Raw genomic sequence first — 12,594 nt, forward strand, 5'->3', positions numbered from 1 at the left:
GTAATATCAGAACACTTTATAGAGGAGATTCGAGTTATTTCAAAAAGTGAATTGAAACTGTCAGAAATAATGGCATTATTTTCAAGGCTTACAAACATTTAAATTAACCTCAGAAAACCATTTCAACAGTTAACATGGTGATGACGTCTGAATTTACATACCCCCATTAGATTGGGTCTTACCACTTGGCTTGGGCCGGGACAGGTGTAGGATGAGTGGCTGCACCATCGTGCCCCCTCCATGTGAACTGGGCTTATCCAGCCCACAGAGGTCACTAAGGGGAACAATGGCCTCCCCGGCAAAGTCATTGGTGGACAGCCAATCGTAGTCCATCACGGTGAAGGTCACACATGAAGATGAGTGCCGGTACTGCTCAGGGCTGACGTGACTGTGGGAGGCAGTGCAAAACGGGGGCGTGTAAATAAAATACAAACGCACTGACTGACCTTCCAACTCAGTTACAGCAAAACTGCCCTGTTTATAGTGGGCGATGCAGTAACTAATCAAAAGTAATATACCTGCACTTTCCCTTTTACAACATTTGATGAAATGTACATTATCATTAGCTTCCACAGAAATCAAGGAGAAGGTGCTTTCATTCTCTGCAAACTGAAGGGCAAATACGTGCACTGGTATAACAGAAGTTGAGTTGTTTGGATCTGTGATTCACCGAAAGGAGAAATGGAATGATTTTCCATGTCAGTTCATTTTTTGAACCTTAAGTGAGCACGCTGATGTGACATCATACTGTATACATAACTACTGGACAATGTTCCCCAGTGAAACCCGTAACATGGATGCATTCATGTATTTTAGTATTATTACTGCTATTAAATCTGTAATGAAAAATTCACCCAAATTGGTAGGTTGGGTGAGTTTTTGAACGCCCTCATCATGATTCTATAGTGGAGTTTTGTTAAAATGTTACGATTAGTAAAGATGCCCCTCATGCACACCAATGTTTTTATTACTTGTATTGAATCCACTATATTTTATCTTTTGTAAATTACTTACATGGCTTCCCAAGTCCCCATTAAAAGACATATTGGAAGAGGCAGGTTTTCAACTGTGTTGATATAATATTTTGCCAAAAAAATGAATATACATGTTTATGAGTTGAACATGGTAATACAATGACACACAGAAAATACTTGGATGTTTAGGTAGATTGCGCCGGTTGTAGGCATTAAAAATGGATCGAAAACCAGCATAGTTCTTGTTTAAATTTTAAGTACTCCATCTTTTTTTCACAACTAGAACAATGGCCTCTCACAATTGGAAGAGCTCATCAAAGACAGGGTGCAGGGTCTTGGGCTTCACTTGGGTTCGCTGACTTTTGGCCGCGGGGAACAGATGGCGAGGACAGAGTTCCACGATGACAAAGGGGTCACTCAGACCTGACAGAGATCAGAGAAACCGCATAAGCCAATTTTATATTTATCAATGCTGCAACTACCATTATCTGTTTGAGAGAGCACAGACAAGCCTGCAGAGTCTCAGGCTCAATTACAGAGCACATGGTGTTAGCCATTGTTTCCTATCACACTGTGGTTCACAAATCAGGTTTGCACAGACATGAGCTGGAGGAACATACTTCATATGCAGCTAAACAGTCAGATTTACAGGCACCTGATCAACCCGGGATCATTGGTATGTGAAGAGACACTGGCATCCCTGGGTGATTCTAGAGCCAATTGTGCGTCACCCTGCTGGGCTGCCGGTCTTAGTCTGGACCACTGTGCCCATCCGAAATCTAGAACAGCGCCATCCAGCCCAATTTTTTAAGTAAAAGTCTCTGACAGGCTGTATGGGCATATTGCTCACCATTGGCATCCAATGCAATAAGGTTGGCTGCATGCAAAATCTCCACGGTTAGTCGTTGGTCAGAAGCTTCATAATAGCACTTGACACTGATCCGGCCAAACCTACTGTGCTTCAACATCCTCTGAAAGACAGGAGGCCATAGTAAATACATGTCATTGAGTAACCTGAACAAGACCAAATACTGTCAATGATTCATATGTAAAAAAAAAAAAAAGTGTTACCTCAGGTATGAATGAAGTCGCTTATTAGATACTTAGTATTTATTAAGTAAGTATCTATTACTTACTTAATAGATACTGAGCTTGTCTGTATGATGTATGAATGTATTATTGTATGTATTATTTTTGAGTAGACTGTTACCATATGTCAGGCCCCCTGGTTTTGTTAAGAACCAAGAAATTGGACCCTCTCTCTCTCTCTACTGTATAAACTAGTTCACAACAGTACCTGTACCAAAGCTAACCTGTCAACTTATGCAGCAAAGGGTGGCAATTCCCCTTCCCAGTCTGGACATATTAATGCATCACATGCACATTCATCAATTTACCTGCATCCATTTTCCATTCAGCTAGTACTCATACACTGTATGATAGAATGGGGTATGGGAATTCATACTTACTGCAAATAGCAAATTCATTTTTAACCACAAAACAGCAGCCCTCCATACACAGTGACCTCCATGTACCTGTTGTGCGATCTTCTCCAGGAAGTGTTGCTCGATCAGCTCGTTAGATGAGCACTTGTTGAGGCGCAATTCCTCCTCCAGAGCCTGAAACATGAAGTGATTCACCCAGTTTGCTATGTCATGTAGTCCTTAAGAACATAAGTGTGAGCTCTGTGTTCCTGTGATGAGAACTGTGTGGTCACATGCGTTATACAGTACAGATGAGATGTAAATAAATAAAACTCCAGTCAATAACACTCCCACAGTTTGATGCCTTGTTACAGGATTGAAAATTTCCACAAGTCTTGAGAATGGACTGCACAGGCCTCAAGGCCCAAATGCAGAGGTGGAAAATCCAGGTTCAGAAAGTTAAAGTCCTCCCTAGTATTTTGTTCCTGCTTTTGATAATTGGCACAAATCTTCAGGCAGGAGGTAGACCAATTAGTGAAATCAGTTCATGGGTGGAAGAAACACATGGTAGGACTGTTACTTTCTGACCCTTGGCCTTTCCACCTCTGCCCAAACAAATTTAGAATAATGATTTCGCCCAGTCACTGAAAAGTTCTTGAAAATCTTAATGGCAGGTTTGTTTACTCACTTTGCTTTATTGAACAGCAGAAACTGCACGTTTAAAAATTCTATGAATTAAATGCACCTTGTAGTCTTCATTCCTGAGATCCTCCAGTGACAGACCCTCTCCTTCAGCATGGAAAAACTCCACCAGAGCCTGGGAACAGCACAGAGTCACAAACTGCAAGGCAGCCTCTGATTAAGGCCAGTTGTTTGAATAAGGCCTGGAAAGATTACTGATGATGTAGCACATGATCTCACTAATATCTTGAGGCTGACAATTAAATATACTTAAGTTATAGGTTGCAATCATATAAAGATCATTAGACCTGTGATTAACAGATTAATCTCTGATTGAATAAGGATTGTGCCTGGTCCTTCGAGACAGTCACAGGGTATTTTGGTATTCTGATTCAACATACTGTATGGCATCTATTTTTTTGACTGACCTCCACAGTGAAGTGAAATCTCCCATAGAACTCCAGGGAGACGCCTCGATTGTCAGCCACCGTGTCAAAGATCATTCTAAGTAGCAGACGCCACAAGCCTTGCAGAATCCTGGGATAGAGAAGGACCCACATTACAGCATCAACAGTACATCATCTATATAACCCATGCAGACAACTCCTTTGATCTATGGTACGGTAATTGTACCATGATTAAACTTTTAACTAACATACAGTATTACTTAAAAACTAATGTGATTACAAATCTCACACTTGTCAACTTGGATAAAATTATTTCTTCAAAGGCCACTATCCCAATGATTTTTTCATGTCTTTAATGCACCATTTTCACCTGGCCAGATTCTCCTTCATGAGTGACTCGCTGAAGAGCACCAATGTGTCATCTAAATATTTCATCAGAGGGGACACAGCCTAGAAAAGAGGGAGAACATTCTGGAGTGAGCAGAAAAGAATTAATCTGTATCCATCTGTGCTCCAAAGAGAGGACTCTTAACAAGGACTGAAAAAAGAATACAGTCTTTGGACACTAACAAGGATGGCAATAGAGAAAATTAGCTCAAAAGACATACTTACATCATCATTGTTGATGGTGTCTGGGGAGAGACTGATATGCTGGATGTACTTCTTGAGATCCAAAATCATCTAAATTAGGGTAGAAAAGGAACATAAAAAAGAGAGACAATATTTTGTCTCAGACCCTAAAACCCCCTCAGATTCCTGAAATGTGCTTGGGTAAAGAAACCATACTGTCCAGTTTGGGAATGTTAAACACGTTATTTTAGTGTGTGTTATTTGATAATGGCCACATTTTAAAAATATATGAAGCCCTTTGAAGGCTTTTGGACTTGTTGCTTGTCTTTAACCCCCTTTCCTTGTACCTTATCAGTGAGGTGTGTGATCATGCGCTTCGCCTCTCTCTGCAGGTCCATGTCGATGTTGTAGAGCTGGACGTTGAGGGCCTTATTGACCTGCTCCTTGCCGTCCACTCCACAGGACTCCTCCATGGTTTGCTCCAGGCTTCGCCAGTCCAGGTCCTGGGGCAGGTTGCCCAGGAACGCCCGCACATGCTCAATGTTGTTCAGAGCGATGCACAGCTGCCAAGGGCACAACAGAAGGTGATGAAGTAGGCTGCTAGGCAGAAGTTTAAAAAACTGAATGATGAATGAGGTGAGGAGATTATGTAAATACAGCAAAATCCCTAAATGCAAAATTAAATATTTTATAATATAAAATATTTTATTGTATTTTATAATAGAAACAAACTTCATAAGAGTTAATGTGGGGCAAAGATAGTTATATTATCTGTGAAGGAACCCTGGGTATTACAAAGGCATTATTATATTAATTTTAAAAATATAATAATATTTATGGTCAATCTGGGTGATTCCATTTCTCTTTCTCTGCATGTGGACACAACCTGGCTGGTGAGGTTCTTGTCCTGTCCAAGCTGTCTCTTCTCAACTTTACACTTGATCAGCTCAGAGTAAAGCACAGCTGCGCTGCAAATATCCTGTTTCAAAGAATAAATGACATCAGATACTCCTGCACTGCAGAGAAGAAATCACATCAGTTACTCTGCCCTTTGCTCAGGTTCAATCTATCTCTAATGCATAGTTGTTAAGCTTGGGAGCTTCATGATAGCGTTTTTAATGAAAACTCCCCTTTAAGAAACTGAGAGATTGGAGGCGGGACATGCATCACTCACATCTGTCAGTCGAGTCACAAAGATGAAGGCCCCCGCTGAATCAGGCCAGGCCAGCTGAGCCCAGAACTGCTGCACCTGGCTGAAGCAGGTGGTCACATCCACGGCTGAGGTGCTATGCTTGGACAGACTGTGGACAGGCTCCAGCTGCCCAGATAAGAACCACATGGGCATCAGTGACTCACACGCTGACTGACTCAATGATAATAAGTGAATAACTGCTCTTATTTGTCTCCAGTACGAGGGTGGAAAACCACTTCAATGTTAATTAAGTAATTAAACTGGAGAGACTGCATGTACAATCTAACTTTTGTGAGGTTGGAGACTATTTCTAAGAGTGCGTTGCTTCAAATTCACAAATTATTTTTTCAAATTGAGACAATCTGTACCTGTCACACTCTCACCTGGTCAACCTCCACAGCTCTGCGAATTCTGTCACATGACTTCTCATGGACTATCTGCAGCCACATATGAATGGAGGTCTTGAACCACTCATGAAATCCTGTTAGTGCCAATATCTTGGCATCCCTGAAAAAATATATGTAATGTATATGGATATTTAATGTCATTTAACTGTAAATGTCAAAGGGCTCAAGTCAAACTGAGATGGATTCTTATTTCTGCTGCAATGCTGTTTGTCAGGCATACTACAATGCATTGTCATGGCTAAGGGCTACCTCTGGAGTTTAGAGAAGGCTATGCCTTTTTAACCTGTGTTTATGCACTTCGCTGAAATGCCGCAACTTCCTATCAATTCAGTAGAGCACAGACAACCGCACTCTCCTCCAAAATGCAAAGTCAGCCACTGCTTCTTTTAACTCCACAGTCCACCCATTAGTCTGGCAGACATTGAGTTGGAGGATGACATTTTGTGTGCACATCTGCAGGCAGACTGTGGGTGCCTGATTGACCAGAAGGGGTCCTTGGTGAAAACTGAAACATTGGCATCCCTCCAACTGAAACAACGCAGCGAATTATGCGCCAAAGTCCCCACTAGCATTATTTAGATATGATGCCAGCCTGGGACCCATCTGCACAGTAAACAGTGGCCTAAAGGGAAACTCTAGCCAGCAGCTCCCCCAGGCTACCTCTTCATCTACACTGCATTACTCTGTATTAACCACTATCTTATTTGTCATGAGCCTTCAAAAACATGAGGATATTTGACACTCAGAAGAGCGGAGGGACAGTTCAGTGTCAGGAAGTTGGATTTAAGGGGCGAAGGACCCAATTCTGAACTCACCTGAGAGGCAGAAACTCCCTGAAGAGTTTGAGAGTCTTGAGGGAAATGTAGAGCTCAAAGAGTGTCTCCCCCATGGTGTGGGTCAGCTTGGAGCCCTCCTGCTCCAGCGTTCCACGCACTCTTTCCATGGCTGTGCTCACATCATCTGCCACCTGAGACAGTGCAGACAGTACCACAGTAACTACCATGATGCTTTTGTGTCAATGGAGGCTGAAACTCTACGGATTTTTTACCAGTAAATGTTTCCTCTGACATGATGTGGTTCACATAACATCTCTGTAATGTCTATAAAAATAACAAACAACAACACATGAAGTGCGCTCTGCATGAATATGAGGGAAAAGTAATTTGAAAAATCATTTACATTGAAAAAAGTCCACAAAAGTGTTTCATCAAGCAATGACAAAATTATTATACAGAGAAAACAGTCATAAATAATTTCTTACCAGTTTTTCCAGTTGACGGTAGGAGACACTGAAGAATTCCACATTCACAGAACTGCAAGGCGAAAGGCAACAACAACAAAGACTTGAAGTTTGTTATTCAATTCCGAGTTTGTTGCATATCGCTTCCAATTAAGCACAGCGATCAAAACCAAACCTTTGAGTTTAATTGATTAGTTCACTTGTGAAGGTGCTTTTAAATATTTCAGTGTTCGTATGAGCACAGAGGAGCTTTGAATGAGCCTGTCTGGAGGTCAGGACTAACGAAGCTCTGTACGGTGACGGGGTAGGTAGACAGGTACCTGGAGAAGAGCTTATTGTAGACATTATGCCCTCTCTGTACATCTGTACACACTGCATCCACCACCAAGACCAGCCGTCTCAGCTTCTCCTCCAGGGTCTGTATTAATGTGGAGCCCAAGGCTCAATCAGACAATCGAACTAGACTTCATTCAACATTCAACACCAAGGCTGTGCTCTAAACCGTAAAATTGCAAGAAACGTACCCCTTCATCTGGTTTATATTGTGAAATGATTCCTTCATACCATTCCAATGTAGTCTTCTGTAGAAATGAAAAACAAGAAAAATAATTAAAGGAGACCAATAAAAGATAAATATTGATATTTATGTAAAATATATAGAAATATATAAAATGTATGTGAAATATATTAAAATATATTTGAGGGTACGATATTTATTCTTCTGGACCTTAATGACAGTGGCAATTTCCAGGTGCAGCTCCTTGCGGAAGGGACACACAGTCTTAAAGGCCTGCATGGTGTGAATGTGTCCTAAGGTCCTAGGTCACAAATAAACATCTCAGACACTATTCAAACAACATAATGACAGAAATGTTTCCATGTGGGCATGAGCAAAGCAGGTAACCCTGCAGAGCCCTCTGCTTCTTCTCACTGTACACACTTTGAACTGAACTTTGAAGGAAATGGGGTCAAAGGAGTCAGCTCTAAAGGTTCCCAGAGCCTTGAATGATCCCTGCCACTAAGCAAAGCCTTTAAACATCCAAAAGGACAAACCCCTCCTCATTCCCCTTTCATTCACCAGTGCCCAATGCCTTGTTTAATAAAATAAAGATTGGTGTCACCGGTGTCGCTGTGCGACAGCAAGGCGGCAGTTCAAAGCTGATTCGCCCGTATTTACCTCAGCATGAACTCACAGCGAGTGATGGCAGAGGGGCTGGAGCAGGGAAACGCCTGACGCATGTTCCTCAGGAGAGACAGGCAGTAGTCCGTGTGGAGCCTGAAACTGTCGGCCAGGCTAGCTTCCTGCACGTGTACATAAATTCAGGTGGCAAAACATGCAACATGTTCCAGAGCCTTATTAGATTTGCCCACTTGCAAGAAATGACACTCTACTCATGACTGTGGCCTTTGATGTTGGCCTCAATGAGGTTCTGCACCATGTGACCTCTGCCAGACAGGAGAGAGGGCTGAGAGGTGACTCACCAGCTCCCCCTGTACGGAGGAGGCGTCCCACTCCTCCTCGATATTCTTCAGGAGCCCAAGGAGAAAGGAGTAACACATTCGCTGGGATCGGTGATGGCAGCTGTAGCACTTCCACCGTCTGAAGGAGCACACAGCAGGAGACATTCTTGTTATTCTTCTAACCTTCCACTCTACACGGATTGAAGTGCTTGGTATTAATGCAGAGACATCTGTGCAATACGTTATCATTTTGATTGGTACAGTACGTGTATAAAGCTGGGGACTCCTGCTTGAGCAATTCTATGTAACCAATCAAAGTACAGAACTGTTTTTGTCTTTTATAAAAGCTCACATAATGGCCTGCTGTAGTGGTGACAGGTCAACTTGTACGGCATGGTGGGACAGCACAGTCTGCGCCGGCTGACTCAGTTTCCCATCCCAGCTGTAGGGCTTAACCTGGAAAGAGAGAAGCACAGGACACTGTCAAAGTTTTGCCCCATTTTAATTCAATGATAATGCCTGAAACTAAAATCACAGATTTACCTGAACCTGAGAGTGCTCATAACCGATTATCTGGCTCAGGAGCTTCTCATGAATAGCCAAGTGCGAATCTCTTTTACTTAGGGATGTGTCTCTCTGGGGGAATAAAACAGGCATTTGATCACATTATCTGTCTGAACCTTAATGTAAAGGTGTCAGTGTGTTACAGTGGGGCTGGCTTTCTTTCATTCCCCTCAATGTTCTTGGTGGCTCCAGTGAAGTTGGCAGCCAATGCAGATGAGCTGGTTAGATTCATCTTTAGCAAGGTCTGTGCTGGATTCGGGGGATGCATGTACCTGCGTGGTGAAGAGCTTCAGGATCAGGTGACACTCTCCCTGCACTTTGGAGGCACTGGTTCGGGGCTCAAGTTTGAACCACCTATCACATCCAACTGCTGGGATTTCCTGAATGAAAGAACATGACCATAATCCTGTAATCTCACTGGTCAGCATGTTACCAGGGTTACCCTGTCCCAGGATTTTCCCATATACTGTAGCAGCACAGCTCACGTTAATAGGAATGTTCAGGCAGCCCAGAAAGTCATCCACATTCTCCTCCACTGCCGATGCTGCATTGCCGTTGGATCGCATAGACTTGGCAATCTGCTTAAAATATCTGGTACAGCAGTGCGATAATGAATATGCAATCAATCAAGGCAGTTGGAAGAGCAGGAAACAGTTACTGCAGATTATCACACTTAATGACAGTTCCTCAGAAATTTCTTTGTTACACTCAACAGCTTGTACTTCAAATTATAGTTTAAAAATACCCTGTACAAATAAAGTGATTCAGACTGAATGTTTAAACGGATTTAAAACATTCATGACATTCATGACTGTCCACGTGCACTGCACCTGCCCATTCCTTTGAGTCCACTGACTTCATTGAGCTTCTTACAGGCCTCAGACACAGAGACGTCATCATCGTGATCCCTAAAGAAGCATCCAGAAGTCAGATGTCACCACATGGTATCACCATCACAGTCCCTGTCAAGAGCTAGAAAAATACCCGAGCTCACTTTCAACAGTAATCGCTGGCTTGCTTGTTCCTCAGTGTGATTCTTCAACTCACTGACCAACATTTAAGATGAAGACGTTACAGACTATAAAGGCTTGCAAAATTGCACGGATCTATGTGAAGTGCAGTCATTATGGCAATGACTGTGCAGACTCCATTTAGCCTGACACACCAGTAGCCTGACGAGTCAAGCGTTTTTATATCCTTATTCTTTAGCTAGCAAACTGCAACAAGTGAGCCATAAATAAAACTTGGCAGCAGGTACATCAATCTTCTTCAGAGAGGTCCAAGCCAAGTAACTACACAGCAGCAAACATGGATGAACTTTCAAGGAGTGATGAACAGGAAGTGGAGTTTTCTGAGGGCTTTAACTAAAAGCTGATGAAAACACTTCACACCACACCAGAGAAGATATCCCAAATTTCTGAATGAATTTGTTCAGATGATAAGCCTAGGGTTAGGCTTGCCATCAGATTTTCAGACTAGGTCATCATTCTCCACTCTAAAACATTTTCAAAGAATATTACATTGTAAAAATTCATAATCTATTATCGACATGGTACTATTATAATGATCCACATGGAGTTATATTGTATTTGCATATATATGTCTACAAATGGATAAGTGCAGTAAACCAATATTGATTCAAGTAGTGAAACCATTTTAATTGGACAACATGATTTTACAGTCCTGACATTCAGCAGGAACTTTTTTGATGCTGCATCTCACCATATGTCCAAATGGAGTAGATCACTCAAGGCATCATCAATTTCACTATAAAAAAAAATAAATAAATAAATAACAAGAATCAGTTTAGTGTCTCTAAGCTCCACAAACATTACCACTCAACCCAATCATTTTATCTCCTTGAAAACCGAGAGATTTTAAAAGATTCCGGAAACTGTCATATGATAACAAAATACTACAAAATAATTAGAACAAGAGTGCATCTGCATCTCAAATAATGCTAAAGAAAGACTAGATTTTATTCAATAAAGAGAATGTTGGGTGTCTTGTGAAAATGGTTTTATTTTTAAAGAAGACAACTGTAGTATAACTCACAAAACAAAATGCTCGTTCCACACAGGATTGAGAGTCTCGGGTTTGACCTCAGTGACCTGGATGCACTTGGCTGCCAGTACCTCCCTGGCACTGGAGCGCTTCTCTGTCTTGTCCTTTTTCTTGCGGAAGCTGAACTTTCTCTCTTTCCTCTCCTCTAGCTCCCTTGGGATTTGGCCCAGGAGTATTCCCAGCATGCAGTAGGGGTCACTGTAACCTTCAAGGCACCAAGATGAGACAATAGTGGTCAAATCTTTTCATTCTTCCATTTCAGCACACACTCGCAATACCATTAGCTTCTTTCAAGTTGATGGGGATGAACAGATCCATTTCCTCTTTGGATAAACAGATCCACTGACGATAAAAGCTCATACATTAATTTGATCACAGTGTGATCTATGTAACAAGGGAGCAGGACAGCTACAGTATATAACAGTTACGTTGTTTGTTAATTTATTTGTGCAATTCCATTTTGGTCCTATTTATATTCATCTTATCACTCCTGTCAGTTGCCTATATACAAACATGATGGTTTCAGAGAGAAACCAAACAATTTGTACAGTGTGCAGCTTATAAATATCCTCATATTTGATATTTATTCAAATGTCATCCTTCAACTGTTCAAAATTGCGACTGTGCACACAGCATCCAAACTCCCAAGCTTCTGAAGAAAATGTTTCTCTTGGACAGTTACATAAGCATGACTATTGAACATATTGGAGCCAGGGAACCAGAACATATGTTAGATTTTTTTTTAGATATGTTAGACATTTTGTTTTCATTATTCCTTAGTTGAATGACAAAACATGACATACTGGCTTACCAATTAACTAAATGTTCTGTTATTTTTATTAAAGGAATAGGAAACAGAGGAAACTCACCATTGGCATCTTTTGCCAGAAGATTTTTCCCTTCCATGACAGAAACCTTCAAGGAGTAGCTTGCTCTCTGTTAAAAAAAAATAAATTAATTAAAAAAAAACTTTAACTATGTGAAACCCCCTCAAAGTTGTGAATCAGAGAGATCTGGCGGGGTGCAAGTTTGAAGATTAAAGTTAAGTTGGACTGTTCCATTCACTGCCCAGTAGCCTATTACCAAGGAATTAAACATGATGCAAGATCTAACAGGTAGCCGATGAAGTGAGATGAGGAGGGGTGCAACATAAACATGCCTGGGAAAGCATGTGCATCGGCTTTCTATATTAGCTCAGAGGTTAAGTGGCACAAACAGGGAGACTGGTAAAAAGAGAATTGCAGTATTCCAGGCAGGAGAGTACCAGATGTTTTAAGTAGGTGGTGAGGAAGGGCGCATTTTTTGTATGTTGTATAGAAACAATCTAGACCCCTGACTCACTGCTATTATATGGAGAGAGATGGACAGCTGCTCATCCAGGGTTATCCCTATGGATCGTGTATTATAAGAGTCAAGTCAAGTCAAGATTTTATTTATATACCACATATAATATACAATGAGCTCAAACTCAATAAGCTTCACATTAAAATCAATAGCACATACATTGTGCATTTTACTGTGTACACATACATCCAGCACATACATAATAAAAAGACAGCAAACCTTCACCAAGGCCCTCCCCACCCCATCAGCGGACACACAAACAAATA

The 12,594-nt window shown here is 41.5% G+C and overlaps 1 protein-coding gene across 5 annotated transcripts in view; it reads right to left on the reverse strand.

Annotated features, from left to right (window-relative positions):
• LOC135248119 (BAI1-associated protein 3-like) overlaps positions 1 to 12,594 on the reverse strand; it is a 37,467-nt gene that overhangs the window by 1,153 nt on the left and 23,720 nt on the right. For 3 of the 5 annotated variants that reach the window (XM_064322369.1, XM_064322370.1, XM_064322368.1), the window contains exons 7-33: positions 11,854 to 11,920; positions 10,976 to 11,189; positions 10,643 to 10,687; positions 9,751 to 9,828; positions 9,406 to 9,511; positions 9,193 to 9,300; positions 8,900 to 8,992; positions 8,709 to 8,812; positions 8,378 to 8,495; positions 8,073 to 8,197; positions 7,623 to 7,713; positions 7,420 to 7,476; positions 7,216 to 7,313; positions 6,917 to 6,968; positions 6,471 to 6,622; positions 5,632 to 5,755; positions 5,231 to 5,374; positions 4,943 to 5,035; positions 4,404 to 4,619; positions 4,099 to 4,167; positions 3,857 to 3,936; positions 3,508 to 3,616; positions 3,144 to 3,215; positions 2,510 to 2,593; positions 1,825 to 1,945; positions 1,274 to 1,397; positions 162 to 388 (exon numbers count right to left, since the gene is read on the reverse strand). In XM_064322369.1, the coding sequence (XP_064178439.1) occupies positions 162 to 388; positions 1,274 to 1,397; positions 1,825 to 1,945; positions 2,510 to 2,593; positions 3,144 to 3,215; positions 3,508 to 3,616; positions 3,857 to 3,936; positions 4,099 to 4,167; positions 4,404 to 4,619; positions 4,943 to 5,035; positions 5,231 to 5,374; positions 5,632 to 5,755; positions 6,471 to 6,622; positions 6,917 to 6,968; positions 7,216 to 7,313; positions 7,420 to 7,476; positions 7,623 to 7,713; positions 8,073 to 8,197; positions 8,378 to 8,495; positions 8,709 to 8,812; positions 8,900 to 8,992; positions 9,193 to 9,300; positions 9,406 to 9,511; positions 9,751 to 9,828; positions 10,643 to 10,687; positions 10,976 to 11,189; positions 11,854 to 11,920 (2,971 nt within the window). The remainder of the gene's footprint in view (positions 1 to 161; positions 389 to 1,273; positions 1,398 to 1,824; positions 1,946 to 2,509; positions 2,594 to 3,143; positions 3,216 to 3,507; positions 3,617 to 3,856; positions 3,937 to 4,098; positions 4,168 to 4,403; positions 4,620 to 4,942; positions 5,036 to 5,230; positions 5,375 to 5,631; positions 5,756 to 6,470; positions 6,623 to 6,916; positions 6,969 to 7,215; positions 7,314 to 7,419; positions 7,477 to 7,622; positions 7,714 to 8,072; positions 8,198 to 8,377; positions 8,496 to 8,708; positions 8,813 to 8,899; positions 8,993 to 9,192; positions 9,301 to 9,405; positions 9,512 to 9,750; positions 9,829 to 10,642; positions 10,688 to 10,975; positions 11,190 to 11,853; positions 11,921 to 12,594) is intronic. The other 2 variants (XM_064322372.1, XM_064322371.1) reach the window with 1 other exon arrangement.

The sequence above is a fragment of the Anguilla rostrata genome, chromosome 2, assembly GCF_018555375.3.
Source record: "Anguilla rostrata isolate EN2019 chromosome 2, ASM1855537v3, whole genome shotgun sequence".
NCBI lineage: Eukaryota > Metazoa > Chordata > Actinopteri > Anguilliformes > Anguillidae > Anguilla > Anguilla rostrata.